This window comes from Marmota marmota, unplaced genomic scaffold (assembly GCF_001458135.2).
Source record: "Marmota marmota marmota unplaced genomic scaffold, marMar, whole genome shotgun sequence".
Lineage (NCBI taxonomy): Eukaryota > Metazoa > Chordata > Mammalia > Rodentia > Sciuridae > Marmota > Marmota marmota.
This window is the reverse complement of record NW_026000240.1, coordinates 7558264-7574682: the sequence shown is the minus strand read 5'-3', so window position 1 is coordinate 7574682 and position 16419 is coordinate 7558264. Positions and strand designations below refer to the sequence as shown.

The 16419-nt window shown below is 41.2% G+C and overlaps 1 protein-coding gene across 1 annotated transcript in view; it reads right to left on the bottom strand.

The window, feature by feature from the left end:
- Positions 1-6351: 6351 nt before the first annotated feature.
- The window catches only part of Fstl1 (follistatin like 1), a 51149-nt gene continuing 41081 nt past the window's right edge, over positions 6352-16419 (bottom strand). Inside the window, exons 7-11 of the mRNA XM_015486894.2 lie at positions 14194-14312; positions 12796-12908; positions 12386-12496; positions 9725-9801; positions 6352-8988 (exon numbers count right to left, since the gene is read on the bottom strand). Of these exons, the coding sequence (XP_015342380.1) occupies positions 8944-8988; positions 9725-9801; positions 12386-12496; positions 12796-12908; positions 14194-14312 (465 nt within the window). The 3' untranslated portion in view covers positions 6352-8943. The remainder of the gene's footprint in view (positions 8989-9724; positions 9802-12385; positions 12497-12795; positions 12909-14193; positions 14313-16419) is intronic.

Below are 16419 nucleotides of genomic sequence, written 5' to 3'. Positions count from 1 at the left end.
CCTTGTATCCACCTATTTTGTGTCTCTCCAAATTCATTTGTTGAAATCCTATCCTTCACATTGATGGTATTAGGAGGTGGAGTTTTGGGAGGTGATTAGGTCATTAGGTTAGAGTTCTTGTGAATGAAATTAATACTCTCATAAAAGAGGCTCAAGGAAGATCCCTTTTCCCTTCCATTATGTGAAGATGCAATGAGAAGATGCATCTATAAACCAGAAGTGGGGCTCTTACCAGATACCAAGTTCATCAGCATCTTAATCCTGGACTTTCTGTCCTCCAGAACTGTAAGCAATACATTTCTGCTATTTATAAGCCACCTAGTCTATGGCATTTTATTACACCAGCACAAACAGGTAGGGCATCCTGCTTTGTTCCTTTTTTGGGGTAAGGGATTGGGATGTCTTTCCAATGGTTTGGCATGTAGGAATTGAGCTTGGGTTATGGAAAAGAGGAGAAAAAGGTCATGGGATAATAAGGGAAATGAAAACTATCTAGGAACCAGAAGTGTTGTTTTTTAATTATTTTTTAGTTTTAGGTGGACACAATATTTTTGTTTTACATTATGTGGTGCTGAGGATTGAACGCAGTGCCTCATGTATTCTAGGTGAGCACGCTACCACTGAGCCACAACCTCAGTCCCAGAACCAGAAGTTTTAATTGGCTTAAAACTCAAGATTTTTGAAACTTTGGATTCAGTGATGAAATAATTTCACCAGGGCAAAACATATGACTGCTTCTAAAACCTTCACATAGGATGCCACAGGAAGGAGGCACACCAGAGAGATCTGTGTAGCTGTACATATCTGATGTTTACATTCTGAAGGTAAATTTTCACAATGAGAAACCTTTGAGGTATGCACCAAAGATCACAGGGGAATCCAAACCAGCTGGTATGACTCCCACATACAGCATCACTGGGGAGACCAAGTTGAGTTGGGGATCCCTTTGTAGGGGACTTCAGAGTCCTGGCCTGAGTTTCACTCACATATTTGCTTAAACCAAAGTGAGAGGAGGGGCAGTTGTTAGAACTACATGAAGAAATGTGTAAATTAATTATATATGCTAAGCAATTACATTATGAAGAACAGTGATTAGAAATTAATAGTTCATGTTAATGTGACAATCTTTAAAGGAAAATATTGTGATAAGGTAGAATGGGCATACTTGGAATTGAATCCTTTGTTCTTTGCTAGTTGTAAAGCCTTGGACAAGTTCCTAAACTTTATGGACTGCATGTTCCTTATCTGTAAAGTATCTTTTCATAGGGTCATTGTGAGAATTCATAGAATACATAATCAGTGAAAACAATTGGTAAAAATAATGATATTTGACACTTACATAGTACTTTCCATGTGTCAGAAGCTACTTAAAAAATTAACACACATTAGCTTATTTCATCCTCAGAAAAAGAAACAAATGAGGTAGTTACTATTATGCCATTTTGAAGAAGAAACTGAAGCATAGGGAGGCTAAATAACTTTGAGAAACATAAAAGGTAAGAGAAGAGCCAGGGTTTAAGCCCAGGAAGCCAGGTTGTTAAGTACTACATTATATTGCCTCTCAGTGTAGTAACAATCACAATTAGAACCATGTTCTATTGTAGGTCCATTATGAAGATGTTGAAACATGAAATTCAAAATGACTGGCATTCATGAAAGACAAAGAATATACAAAGATATAAAAATTACTTGAGCAATTACTGGATATGTTAGTTTATATAAATAATGAAGCTTTCATCAGCAGCCAGGGCCATTACATATTCATTTTATTTAACATGTATGGCAGCGTCATGATGCATTATTGTTATCTTCAGTTTGTAGAAAAGGATAGCAACAAAAACAAAGGCTTTGTGCTTAGCCTATCAGGCACTTTGAAAACTTTTAAAATACTTTATTTAATCCAATTTATATATTTATTTCATTTAATTCTCATAATAGCCCTCTGAAATACTTTCTGTGTTTTGAGATGGGGGTTTGTCTATGTTGCCTAGGCTGGCCTTGAACCCCTAGGCTCAAGTGATCTTCCTCTCTCAGTCTCTCAAGTAGCTGGGACAACAGGCATGTGCTGCAGTACCTGGTTCCAAATTACTATCATCTCCATTTTTATAAATGAGGAAACAATCACAGAGAATCTAATTTTCCCAAAGTTGGTACAACCGTAAATAACAGAGTGGGATTCAGACCGAGGTCTGGATCTCAAGCTCTTATTTATTCTTCTACATCTTTGGATCGCTGCATTTGCTGCTTCTACTAAATAGACTTTAGGGAAATTCTACTTGTTCAGATTTCAGGTTAGAAATTTCTCCCATGGTTTCTGATTCCAGAGCACTGGTCTTTTCTCATAATATGTGCTTTGTTCTTATAATATGATTACAAGCTCCCACATAGACTACTGACCTATTTCCCTGAGAGAAGATATTGAGTTTGACTACAGTTGTAATCCTAGTCCCCTTCCCAGGGCCTGGCACATAGAACACATACACAAAAAAATCTGTTCAATCCTACATGTTCCCTTCATCTATTTAGGCTTCCCAAGTCTCACCTGTTAACAGTGTATGTATCCATATTTCTTTTTAACAGTTATAAAATTACTTGACAAAATAGAGAAGTTATTTACATACCCAAAGCTCTCTACAATATAAATTAAATAATGCTTGGTTTTGCTCATTATGAATCAGAATCTTGATAGGATCCACCTGGTAGATAGCTTAGTGAGCCATCACACAAGGAATGGTATAATCAGGTTTTCATAAGGTATCAGTTTTTGAGAATGTTTAGGCACACATGCAGAATAGAACTACCGATGGTTTACCCCACTTATTCTCATATAATAACCCATAAAGGCTTTTATTTCACTCAGTAAAAGCTAAAGTCCCTACATAGCCTTTTAGGACCTCTCCTCGAAATCCCTAACCATGCTCCATCTTTGTCCTTTGTCCTCCACTTCTTTGTCCTTATTTCTACCTCTCACCATCTTCACTTCAGTCCCCAAGTGACATTCCGGCACCACATCACCTAGCTAATTCCTTCTGCTTAAAGTCTCTGTTGACCTTTTCAATGGGGCCTGTCCTGACCACCATTTTTGAAAAAATATTTATTTTTTAGTTGTAATTGGACACAATACATTTATTTATTTATTTTTATGTGGGTGCTGAGGATTGAACCCAGGGCCTCGCATATGCTAGGTGAGCTCTCTACAGCTGAGCCACAACCCCAGCCCCTGACCACCCTTTTTAAAATTGCAAACTGAGGCACTTTCTCATCTGCACTCTCTCAATCTTCCTTATCTGCTGAATGTGCTCCTTATCACCTTCTAACATACCACCATAAATTTTACCTACTTATTATGTCTATTATCTATCTGTCCCTGCTAGCACATAAACTCCACAAGGCAGAAATCATCATCTCTTTTCACTGGTCACTGGTGAGTCCAAGCACTCACAATAAACTCTTAGAAAATACTTGGAACAGGGCTGGGGTTGTGGCTCAGTAGTACAGAGATTGCCTAGCACACGTGAGGCACTGGGTTTGATCCTCAGCACCACATAAAAATAAATAAATAAAATAAAGGTATTGTGTCTATCTACAACTAAAAAAAAATTAAAAAAGAAATAAAACACCTGGAAAATAGTAGAGACACAAAATAATTTGCTAAATGAACATAAATGGTGTTGATTTCAGTCTCCATTTTGCCTTTACTGTAGAAATAGAAATCACCCTTAATAGATAATAGAATAATTATAGTTCAGTTTGGATCCACCTCTGTACTGTGCTTATTCCAGTTGGAATACTCTGTTGTGGAATATTCCCTGGGTTGTAATGGTAGATTTAGTTTATGCACTCCCTAACGCTGGCAATGACTACATCACGCCACTCTTATCCCCGTGAGTGGACATTTTCTGTTCTTTTTGAGGACTTCAAAGTTCTGCTCTGGCTGTTTTCTGTCCTTAGGCTTCAATAATGGCACAGAGTTTAAAGTTTTTTTGTCTTAAAGCTAGAGAGGAAAAGATGGATGAATTAGTTTATATAAATAGTGAAGCTTTCAACAAGACAAAGAATACTATAAATAAATTCAAAAGGGGGAAAATAATTGCCACACTTATAACAAAAGGCTACTGACATGAATCATAAATCAATAAAATAAAGGCTAACAACAAACAGATCAAAGGAAATGAGATAATTAATGGAAGGATGCTCAATCTTACAAAATAAATAATATAATCAACCAATTAAAAATAAAGCAACGAGGAATTTCATTTTTCTTCTATTAGTGGCCAAAAAAAAAAAATGTTTGCAAAAAATGTAGGGAAATAGAAACACTTAATGTATGTCCTTTTGGTGGAACTGTCTATTGATACAACCTCTTTGAAGGACAACTGGCAATTATAAGTATATTTATGAATGTATATGTCCCCTAAGAAGATGATTTTGTTATATTTTCTTCAATACAACTTGGGATTTTTTATTTCTAGGTGTGCATACTACTTTTTCAAGTATAACATATTAAATAATTAGAAAAAAAAATTCCATCTAATTGACAGGAAGACTACACGGCAACATTTTCTTCCTATCCCATGCCATTAAACAATCCCCAGCCCAGCAGCAGTAGCCCATGAATGTCTTCATATCCCACATCCATGTTAGATGTGCTTCAGGACTGAGAGCATCTGCTTACATCTTATCCACTCATTCATATTCTATTTTTCTCTCCCCTCCCCCTCATTTTAGAAATAATTGGAGGACTTATAGAACTTGATACAGCTACTCAAAAAACTAACGCTAATCAAAGTAATTTATGCTTATATATTATTTATTCTTGTCTAATTCATAATATTAAATTTTAATTTTAGGAAACTTATCTTCTGAAGTATGTTGTTCTATTTTAATAATTTTTTACTTTCTCAACATACATATGCTGTAACAGTAGGAAAAATGTTTCAGAGCCTGATGGGAGGTTGGGCGAAGACAGCCAGGATTTAACATGATTATGACCAGGCATGGTGGCACCCACTCATTTGAACAATTCCTAAATCCAATTAAGGTTACCTGGCTATAATTTTAGGGAAGCAGATATAAGTGATATTAAGAAACTTTAAAACTTATCAAATGTGTTCTTTTAGAAAGATAGAATTAGTGGTTCTGGGGAGTGCATCATAGTTATGAAAATGGGAAGTTGGAAAGCAAGTATTGCTCATGTGTCTTGAAGGAGGAGCAGAAAGAAGTCTTAACCACTTATGATTTAATCAACCAGCATTTGGTCCACTTGGAAATATTGATCCCAAAGGGAGTATGCATAAAGGAAGTCATTAAGGTATTGCAACCTGTTTCCAGCAACGATTCCTTGTTTCACCTTCCCAAGTTTTCTTGGTTTCTCATACAGTTTTATCTGTAGTCAGCCTCATTAGATGCCATCCAGTCTCAGAAGACTCACTAGGGCCTTTTAGTTTAATCTCTTCCCAATATAGGAATGTTTCCTGCCATGTTCTGAATGTTTGTGTCCCCACCACCAACTTTCACAGGTGGCAAACTAATGCCCAATACAATAGCATTAGGAGACGGGATCTTTGGGAACTGATTAGGTCATAGGAGCTCCACCATCAGGAATGGGATTAATGCCCTTATAAAAAGGGGCTGAATAGTTTGCTCAAAAGAGCTTGCTCACCTCTTCTGCCATGTGCAACAAGAAGGTCCTGTCTAAAGCAGAGAACAAGCTATCATCAGACACCTAAACTGCTATGCCTTTAGACTTATCAGCCTCCAGACTGAACAATGAATTGTTTACATATTATCCAGTCTAAGCTATTTTGTTACAGCAGTCTGAATGGACCAAGTCACTCCCTGACTTCTCATCACTCTCTATCCACATCCACCATCCTACTAGCCCAAGTAAACTTTCCCTCCCAGCTGCATTCCCAAAATGTCTTTTCTCAATTTATTTATTTAATTGGCACATCATAGTTATATATAAAATTGGAATAAATTGTGATATATTCATATATGCACACAGCATAATTTGGTCAACTTCATTCCCCAATTTTTTCTCTTTCTTCCCCCTTTGCCCTTACCCTTGGTCCTACGCTTCTATTCTACTGATTTCCCCCCTCTTTTTCTGAGATCCCCCTTTTAATTCCTTTTTTCTCTCTAGCTTCTACATAATAGAAAATATTTGACCCTTGATTTTCGAGTATGGCTTATTTCACTAAACACCCAAGATGCCTTTAGGAAAGACTCTTTAGTACCTTTTTTAAAAAAGGTTCCTGAAACTCAAGTTTACTTTTATGAGGAAAGTGGTTATTGTTTGTTTGCACAATTTTATTTGGCCTTGACTGAAGGGAAGGAAACCAATAAAACTATTATTTTATTTGTTTTATTTATCAATAGTAACCAAAAAAAAATCAGGAGTTACAAAAACAAGTTAAATGCAATATGGAAGCATACTAAATACAAATACATTTTCACAAACACACAGGCAACAAACCTGTTAATTGTTTCCTGAAGTTTGACTATTTAAATCATAGGCTAAAGGAAAGACATTCAGACTGGTTCACATGGGCTTGTTAGCTGGTGGAAGAGCCCTGCTTTCCCAAAACAGTGATAGTCCAGAGTCACAGCATGTGGGAAGGTTTCCATGGACACTGGATCTTAGCAGACACTGCTTATAAAACCACACACACACAGAAAGCCCAAAAAGCTTGCAGCTATGCCTTAAATGCTTTCAGAGGGCTGAAAGAACTGAACCTGATTTGATCCTGCATGTTCGTTCCATGCAAAGCTCTATGTGAGACTCCCCAAACTAGGCTATTTAGCAGCTTTTCCATGAATGGTCCTCAGATCATGTGATCTCATGGTGCAGACAACAGCTGCCCTATTTACACAGAGCAGCAGAACTCAAGAGGAATGTGGATTTGCTCTTGGGAATTCAATGTTGCAGGGTTGGGTAGAGTCTTGGATGGTAATCATTGTTCTAAATGTGACCAGTGAACAGACACTGTGGCTTCTTGCTTTAAACCAACTAGGACTCCTGCCCTCTCTCACTGTGTCCAAGAACTGGCAAAACTTCTTTTAATTAAGGCATGCTGCTGTGAGTTTTCCAAGGCACTTGGACAGGGAGCTGCATTTCAGACTGCACAAGGGGGTGGGGAGGTTCAAAGTATTTTTTAAATGGGATGGTACATGAAAGAATTTTTTTGCAGAATTAGAAGTGAAGTGGAATTTTCCCCTTTCAAAGAGAACAAGGAAAACTACTTAGAAGGAATTCTGGCAGACTTTCTCACAATTGCCTGTGCATACAAACTACATAATATGGAATTTAATTTTTGCAAATGAATTCTTCAAATGTTTGACCTTGTTATGACAAACACATCTAAAACAGGGTAATGAGCGGGTATAATAATCCAAGGCCACAGACACAGGACTGACTGTGAACAACTGACTTCTCCCCAAGGTTCAGTTTGAAAATTCCGTCTCTGTTTTTCACCCCCTCAAATGTCAAACTTTCTTTTGTTCTCTTCTCTAAAGGGAAAGCTCTTTCTGACTCCAACAAGAGATTGCCCGTGCCATGCACAGCCGAAGACAGAGGGGTGGTTCTCTCTCTTGCACTCTCCTCCTGGGCACACTTTCCCATGGAGGGCTGGCAAGGGTCATTCAGGCTGAGGTCAAACTTGGACATCTTATTTTTGGCTATCTGACTCTTCTTGTTGATAAGGTTTATCATAAGAAGGAAAATCACAGGAACCTACCTGGCTCTGGACTAATTACCAGAACCACAAAATCTGTCAGATCAAAAGGTTAATGCATTCTTATCAGCTCACTGAGGAAACTGAGGCCCAGTAACAGGAGATTGGGGCCATATCACTGTGCTAGCTAATGGTAGATCAATGAGCATGTTGGAGGCACTGTAAGCCTCTAGCCTTTCAAACAGTGATTTGCCTGAACTTCTCAGAATAAATGAAAACAAATTAACTTTTTGGATCTTGAAAGCTTTATATGAAGACGCTTCATCCCCTGGCTTCTGTCTGAGGAAACTTCTGCCCTTTGTGGTACACAGCTGATCTGCTAGAAGCCAGAGGTGCTGACACTGTAGGGTATATCTACTCTAGTATGTGGTGGGGTTGGGGGGTCTGGGTTACAGAAGTTCCTGTACCAGGAAGAATCCCAAACTCCTTCCACCTCTGAAATGGTAGTACTGGAAAATAATTACAAAAGCTTAATATCTAGTCAAGAAAATAAAATATTATAAAACAACAACAATAATATAATGATAATAATTGAAGAATGAAGTCAACTTGCCAAAAAAAAAAAAGTGTTTGACAGAGATATAGCACCTTTGGTAAAAAGTATTTAAAAATTTTGGTTAAGTCTCTACGGGGCTTGAAGTATACAAGTATCTGCATCATTTGGGCATACCCTCCCAGAAACTCCATCCAAGCCTGCGGGACACAGGTAACTAACAGGGTGGTTGTGTATCTAAAGGCAATGGAGAAGCAGAGATGCTGGAGGTCTGTCATGCTGACAGTAGCAACAGCATGGGCTGAAAGCAGAATGAGTTCCTCTCCACTGTCCTCCTGCAGGGACGGCCTGCTCAGTCTTCTCTGGCACTGCGTGTCTCTCCCTGCAGTCTGCACACAGCTGTGGTGGACTCAGAAAGGCTTCAGATCTGGGTCTGCTCCCTCCCCGCCCTGATGCAGTTTCTTTACTTGCCTCTAGCCCCAGAGCACAGTTTCTCTGGAAGTACTCCTAGAAATGAAGGCTATGGCCCTTCCCCTACTAGCCAGCCACCCCCACTTCCTTTATTGCAAAACAAATAAACAAAATAAAATTCATTGCTATATAAGCAAATACTGGTGATTTGGCGATTGTAGCAGACACTTGCGTATACTGGACTCAGCGCTGGAGTGGAAGAGAAGGTGCTGGGTTCCAGACACTGTGTCTAAGTCCCTCTTCTTAGATCTCTTTAGTGCTCACCTTCTTGGTCTTTTCAGCTGTTTCCTTTGAGATGTAAGAGAAAATAATCATCAGGGAAATATTAAAAAAATCACTGGCATTTATCTGGGTCTCAAGACTTTATACAGCTGTTATTGACAGATGCATTCTTTTTTTAAAAAAATATTTTTTTTCTAAATTTTTAATTGTAGGTGGACACAATACCTTTATTTTATTTATTTATGTAGTCCTGAGAATTGAACCCAGTGCCCCTCTGATTTACTACCTTTTGAATCTTCAGGAAGGAGAATTTTTGTCAATCACAGGTTCTTCTCTGACCATATGGTATTGAACTTAGATCCTTTCTATTGAGGTATGAATCCACTCATTTCTCACTGAGTGTCTACTGCATACCAGGCCCAGTGCCAGATGTAAGGGCACAACGATGAGCAAGTTATGGAGCCTGCTCTCCAAGAGCAGTTTTCAAACTGGGTCTGGGCACGCCATGATAGGAAACACTAATACTGCTTCAGATCATGCTCACTTGCTAATAGCAATTCTTACTTACATAGTCACTCACCAAGTTGTAACTTACATCTGTTGGATCTTGCTGGGCTCTTAGAGGACTTCATCAAAAACTGTATCCCAGTTTGATAATGCATGTGAAATGATATCATGCAGGATCTACTGTATTGAACAAAGTGTGTCTCCTTGGTCTCCTGGGGCAGTGGGCAGTGACTAAGTGGTAGAAGGGCCTGGAGGCAGCAGCAATACCTGAACCAACACAGTGGCCACCACTCACCTGGTGCTTTTGGAGCTCCTGGACATATCTGGTCACCTCCTCCTCTGTCTGGGTCTGGGTCCCCTTCTGATTCTTTCCTGCAAAAAGAATCAAAGCTCAGACATTGGCAGCTGTGGTAAGCCTGTGAGGAATTCACTAAGATCCACCTTATGGGTTCTCATCGACCATTTAACCTATGGAGGGAGAGTAGATTGCTCACATTTCTCTTGAGTATGAAGCCATGCAGGGTCTCATACAACTGACATCTCCAAGGTAACACACTACAAACAAGAAATCTACCAACTATTCTCTGGCCTCTGTTCCCAGCATCTTTCAACTGATGGCACATCATGCCAGGGGCTGGTCTAGCAGAAAAGCTATGTCGAGAACCTGGGTCCTGGCTCAGGAAATTCCTCTGGGGCAGTGATTCTTAATCACTTACATATCCTCAAAATGCCCCGATGAACACTTACATATATCATTGCTGGATGAGGGAGAGCTCATTGGTAGAGCACTTACCTAGTACGAGCAAGGACCCACATTTGCTTTTGATCCCTAGCACCACAAAAGGAAAAAAAAAAAGCCTAGCTTTCATCTTCAGAGATTCAAATTTAATTTATGTAAGGTTGGGCCTTTGCACCAGTATTTTTTTTAAAGAGGCTCTTGTGGTGTGCAGACAGGGTTATAAACACTACATTTAGTAATGTTTCCCAATTTTGTGTAGGAACAAACAAAACAAAACAAACAAACAAACAAACAAAAAAAAAACTACACAGGTTCCCAAGCTCTTCTTTTTGCAGATTCTAATTCAGTACATTTGGGATGGGACTCAGGAATTTCTGGGTATCAATCACAATGTTTACCATCAGGAAACACCAGGCAGTGGCACTGACCTGCCCCTCCCAGCAGTTTCACTTGGCCCTAGCTTCATGGGTCTACAACATCTTGATGTCCCTGCTTGCTTTCTCTTTGGGATTTGTGACCTAATACCAGTTTAATAACTTTCAGGCACTACCCCAGAAATGCCTCTGAACACTGCCTCTATAATTTCCTCTTAGATCCCAGGCCTCCATATCAAGACATGCTAAGATCCCTGCGGTACTACCATTGGGACTGCTCTTTAGTTTTTGTGGTGCTGGGGAGTGAACATGTGCTGGGCCTCAAACACTCTAGGCAAAAGCCCTACCACGGAATTACACTCCCAGTCCCTGAATTATATTTTTATACCCAAACAGAGATCTGAATTGGGCCTTCCTGGGAGGGAGAACAAGCAGTCTAGAGCTGTGTGCCTATGGAAATAAGCAAATGATGGAGGGGATGATTTGAATTTTATCTGATACACGTGATGGGGCTTATCCAGACAATGATGCCTAGGGTTCTATAAACCAGCTGCATGCTGACTCCTGCATCTTAGAAATGGAAGACTAACTTTCAAAATCCAGAATGAAAGCAGTTATGTACTGAAGGTGTTGAGGGAAGACAAGCAAAGGGTGCTTCCTGGTTGAGGCAGGCCCAGCTGCTGTTTTAAGATGTTCTCTGCTGGCTTTAGTAGCTACTGTGTGTGTATTCTGGCTATTGCAGCTTGGTCTTGACTTCCAGCAACTTCTAGAAATTGCTAATATCTGTATTCTCCCTGATCTCTGATCCTACCTAGAATTAGGCTGGTCTCCTGCCCACAGTGAAAATGGACTTGGTCCTGGGCAGTGGTAGGCTAGTGATCCCATGGACAGCGTGAGCCTCTGTTTATTATACTGTTGGTGCTCCTCAGCTCCTCGTCCAGGAGAAGCTCTTCCTAGCTCCTTGGGCGCCTCCTCCCAGTCACCATTTTACCTAATCTTCCTGATACAATTTTAGGTACCAGTCCACTTCTTCTTGCCTCAGCTAACTTATTAAAATATAATTTTAGGTTCACGCCCTCTGGTGTAACTTTTGGGTCTGGTTCCAACTGACCTTTCTACTCAAACTTAAGGTGATTCAATTCCATTCCAGACCTGGCTTCAACACCCTTCTCTGCCTTGCCTCCAAATTGAATAGTCCCCGGTTCTTTGGTAGGGCTTGATTTCTGCCATCACTGTAGCCCAGGACTGTGATGGGACCCTATTGGTTCTAACACAACCTTTACTCTATGCTCTGTCCCCCTAATTTTTTCTGACATCTTTATCTCCCCATCCCTCCCTGCCCATGTCTCAACTACTTCAACATTATTTCAAAAAAATTTTTTTAGATTACCTAATTCTATAGTTCAATGAGGGTCTACAGATATTTTCATTTCCCCCCCCTGCTAGGTATTTGCAATACTAGGAGTTAAAATGAGGAGTTATTTTGACTTCCAATCACCTCAGTCTTATATATAGTATTCCCTAAAGTGTCACAAGGATTAAGTGCTTAGAAGAATGCCTGGCACATAGTCCTAAATTGGCGTTTGCTTTCATTATGATCATTCCAGCTCATATCAACATTTACACGTGGCCTTGGTCTCAGTCATCACTTGTTTGAAGGCTCAGCTGTGATTTTCAAACTTAATGCATCTGGGCCAAGTACTTCACCTATAGTGCTGCCCCTGGGAGCCCTGACATTACAAGTTTGGGTCTGTTACTCGCTGCTTGGGCTCCTTGTTCCCAGTCACTGTCCTCTTTCCCATGCCCCCAGCTGCTCCTTATTTCTGCCAGGGGCACAGCTCACCATCACAGGTCATGGCTGTGCAGACCCAGTTCCCACAGGCACAGACACAGCGGTTACAATCCACCTCGGTCTCGGCTCCATCTGCATACCTTTCATCCTCCAGGGCGCACTCTGTTGGACCAGAAATAAGACAATAATTTGGTTGTGAAGGTTCTGCTGTAGTCTGCACCTTGCCCTTTTCCCTGACAAGGCCTGCCTGTCCCTCAGAGGCACCATGGCTGAGCAGATACCCTCACTCAACAGAGACCCTTTTGGACCTTTACAGCACCATGGAGATGATGGGCTGGGGCCCAGTCTAGAACTGTGGAAAGGGATTTTCTCAGCCAGCTCTACAGAATTCCACCGACCCTCTCTATCTTGGCTCCCCCCAAATGCCTCCAAAACCCTCTCAATTTCTATGTTAGGCATACTCTTCTCAGGAGGGTTGAAAGATGGGTTGAGGCATTTGAGGAACTCTTGGAAGCTGAGTTTCCAGTCGGCATTTTCATCGGACAGTTCAATGAGCGCATCGACACAGAGTCCTCTGCAACAAAACACAGGAGAAACACATCAGCAAGGCTACCGCCTCACACCCAAGACAGCGAAGAACCAGGCTCACATACAACCAGGGCCTCCAGGAGGCCAGGGAGAGGAGTGTTCATTGACCAGTTTTCTTTCTACACTGACCTGTCTCAAGCACCACCCAGACTGACTCCTATAAGCACCTAACCTTCAGTTTATTAAACTGGATGCCGGATCACTGAAACTTGTTCTAATGTTCTCAAGATGACTCAAGTTTTGTGAATGGTTTTGTCCACTTTGATTGATGTTTTCCCTACCTGCACACCCTCCACCAGCAACTGCCTTCCCACTGGTGTAACTGTCAAGTCAATTGGACCAAAAAAATCAAAACAGAAGAGATGACAGATGACATGAGAAGAATATGGGATTTGAAAGAATATGGCATTCAAGCAAGAATCACACTATCACCATTCTAGAAATAGATCTTTCAGAAGAGTTTTATAGAACTGCAATTCATTCATACCACCCCTGGCTTGGATTTAAGCTTTGACTTAATTTACTACCCAAATGGTCTTGAGCTAGTTATTCAACATTTCTGAACCTGGTTTCTCACCTAAAAAGGAAAGACAGCTCTCTTGCTGGGATGTTTTAAGTTTCAAACACTGAAACTGTAAAACCTTATCTGACTTCAGGTTACCAAAATATGAAGGATTTGCAGATTCTATACCTTAAGGTCATAGACTATTTTTAGGAAGAATCCTTCTAGAAGATGGGCTTTGCACTTCTTTTGAACACAAGAGAGGAGCTTTTACTATTTTTAATTCTTACTGATGTACTGGAACCACACTAGAAGCTTCATGGATGTTGATTTTTCTTAATATTTATTTTAGGATAATACCAGAAAAGGAGAGGGATATACATTTATAACAATTAGAGCAATCACGTGAAACAGCACTGACTGTCTAATCAACAGTGAAGCTATTTTAGATTGAATCAATGTAATTCCTTCAGAAAATTAACCAATATAGTATCACCTAAATCATTCAGAAACAACTGTGCTCTGATGCAACCTTGATAATTTAAAATTCCAGTCTTTTTTCCTTGTAAGTTCTGGCCTAAAACTAACTATTTGATCAAATATCAACATATCTGATCAGTATATTAGTTCTTAATATATTAGTTCATAATGTTCACAGAGTAGAACAGGAGAGAGTTCCTATTTTTTCTTCATGTTGGCATGGGTGGCTCTTTACAGGTAGGAAGGGCCTCGAGTCCCCTCTTGTAGGCAGCATTCTGCTTCATCTCACCTGAGCAGCTTGTTATTCTCCTGGTCTGCATAGGTGGTGATGTTAATGGCAGTTTCATCCTGCTCCACAAATTTCAGGAACTCACTGGAATCCAGGCGAGAGTCGCCATTATCAAAATTCTAGAAGGGTATGAAGAGATTTTCAGGAAGGTTTGTAGAGCCCCAATCCCATCATTGCCTCCCTGGGACTGACCCATCTCTGGTTCATGTCATTCTTGACATCTTTCAGTCCTTCCTGGCCTGGTCCCGAAGAGCGATGGCAATAAAGGCTGGATCACTGTATACCCAGAGAAGGAAGCAAGTGACAGACCTGGATAAAAGCTACCAGGAGGCCTTTCAGTCCAGACCCTCCTCAGGAAGGCAGACTGGCCAGAAGTCCTGAGCTGCCTCCAAAGCCTGGGGTGCCTGAGTGTGCTCTGTGCCAGCCCTAACACTACCTACCCTGCAGACATTCTCAACTTGGGGACAGACCAGCCACCACACCACATTCTCAAACCTGGATGCACACACAACCGCAGGGTGTGAAGTCGCACGTGGTAAATCAGCAGCTGTGAAACCTCAGTGCTTTTAACTCACTGCTATGGAGCAGCAACACAAGTGACCCTCCAAGTTCCCTTGGGAATCACACAACTCTGTCTTGCTGTATGATTCTAGCCTCCCTGCCATGATCTCAGGGTCTAACTTTCACACTCATACCTATAACTGACCACAGCAGGGTGGTGCAAAGACCCCAATCCCTGAGGGCCCACTGCAGATGTGTGCACAGGTCCAGAGACTACTCCACGCAGGCTGTCCAGACCACCCAGATGATATCCCATGAGTGCAAGGAGAGGGTGTGGTGAGCTCAGGCATTGTTCCTTCATGGTAAAATGTTAAACTGAGACCTCAAGAGGCCCAGGCCATAGCTGCATGAAGGAGTCTATTTCAAGGTTCTGATCAAATTCCACAATGGATGCTGCTGCTCTTCTAACTAGTTCCAATGTCACTCCCTTCCTAACTCTCAAATTCTTTCCCTGGGCTACCTCATACTGCTACCCTGGGAAATAATCAGCATCCCATGTTACTTTCAAGGTGGCTCCTCAGATGGTACAAGGAATTCTGGAAGGAAAGTTTGTCCAGGTTTCTAGGCAGAAGGGACAAATGTAGCTACTGACTGTATGACTGCCATGTGCCACATGGGCTCCAATCTAAAGTTATAAATCTATCCATGGCATGCGCGATGACAGGTGTATATAAAACAACTATGAGGCCCTTGCTTAGACCTTGTTATCACTCTTGTCCTGATTTCCAGGAGCAGATCTCAGATACTCTTATTCACTATATGTTCTCCCTGAGGAAATTTCCCTGCAGTTCACCTGTGAGGTCTTAATTAATTAAGGGAGCATAATTAAATAAGCTTAGCCAGGAATATTCTTAAGGGCAAAGGACTTTCTGGAGTCCGAATGTTGCATGTGCTGGGTAGACAGAGAATAAGTATAGGGAGGGGAAGAATCCCACATTGGCTGCACACTCACTATTAGAGAGACCCAGTGGACACCTTGAACCTGGCAACTGCAGGCCAGAGGCTCTCAAAAGGCAGTGCTGTATATACACATTTCAGTATCACTGGGATCAGGAGGCAGGCTTGAGGCTGAGGGGACATTCCATTCTGTATGTAGTCTTAATAAGGGCCCTGATGGGCCTCCACAGGCCAGATCAGTATGTGGAATCCATAGGAACACAGGTGTGGTATCTGCCCCAGAAATAGCATGAAAGGCCTGTGGGATCTTGATCTGGAACCACAATCCAACATAATTCACTTGGCCTCTGTTCAGTCAACCAGTTACAAAGACATAGACCCTCTGTATGCCTGTACTTCATGGCTCTATATTAGAGACAACAACACTTTCCCTCTGTGGGACTGCTGGATTGTAGAAAGGCAGGAAGATGAATGTTTGGAGACTCATGCTTGGGGCTCATGGTTTTAAGTTTGGAGACTATTCAGAGCAGATGGGTTGAGGCAGATGTTGACTCACAGCAGCTGGGGCAATGGGTACATGACCCCAGGGAGACAAGAAGCCTGGCTCTAGTTTCAGCCCTGGCCTCCAGGAGTCAATCTGGAGTCACAGGGTATGGGTGACATGGGCAAGAAAGACACTTCCTGCTGGTCTTCCCTTCTCCATTCTGTAATTCTTTCACCTAAGAAACAATGAGTGAACCACTGGTTGAGGTGAAAGGCAGATTTTAG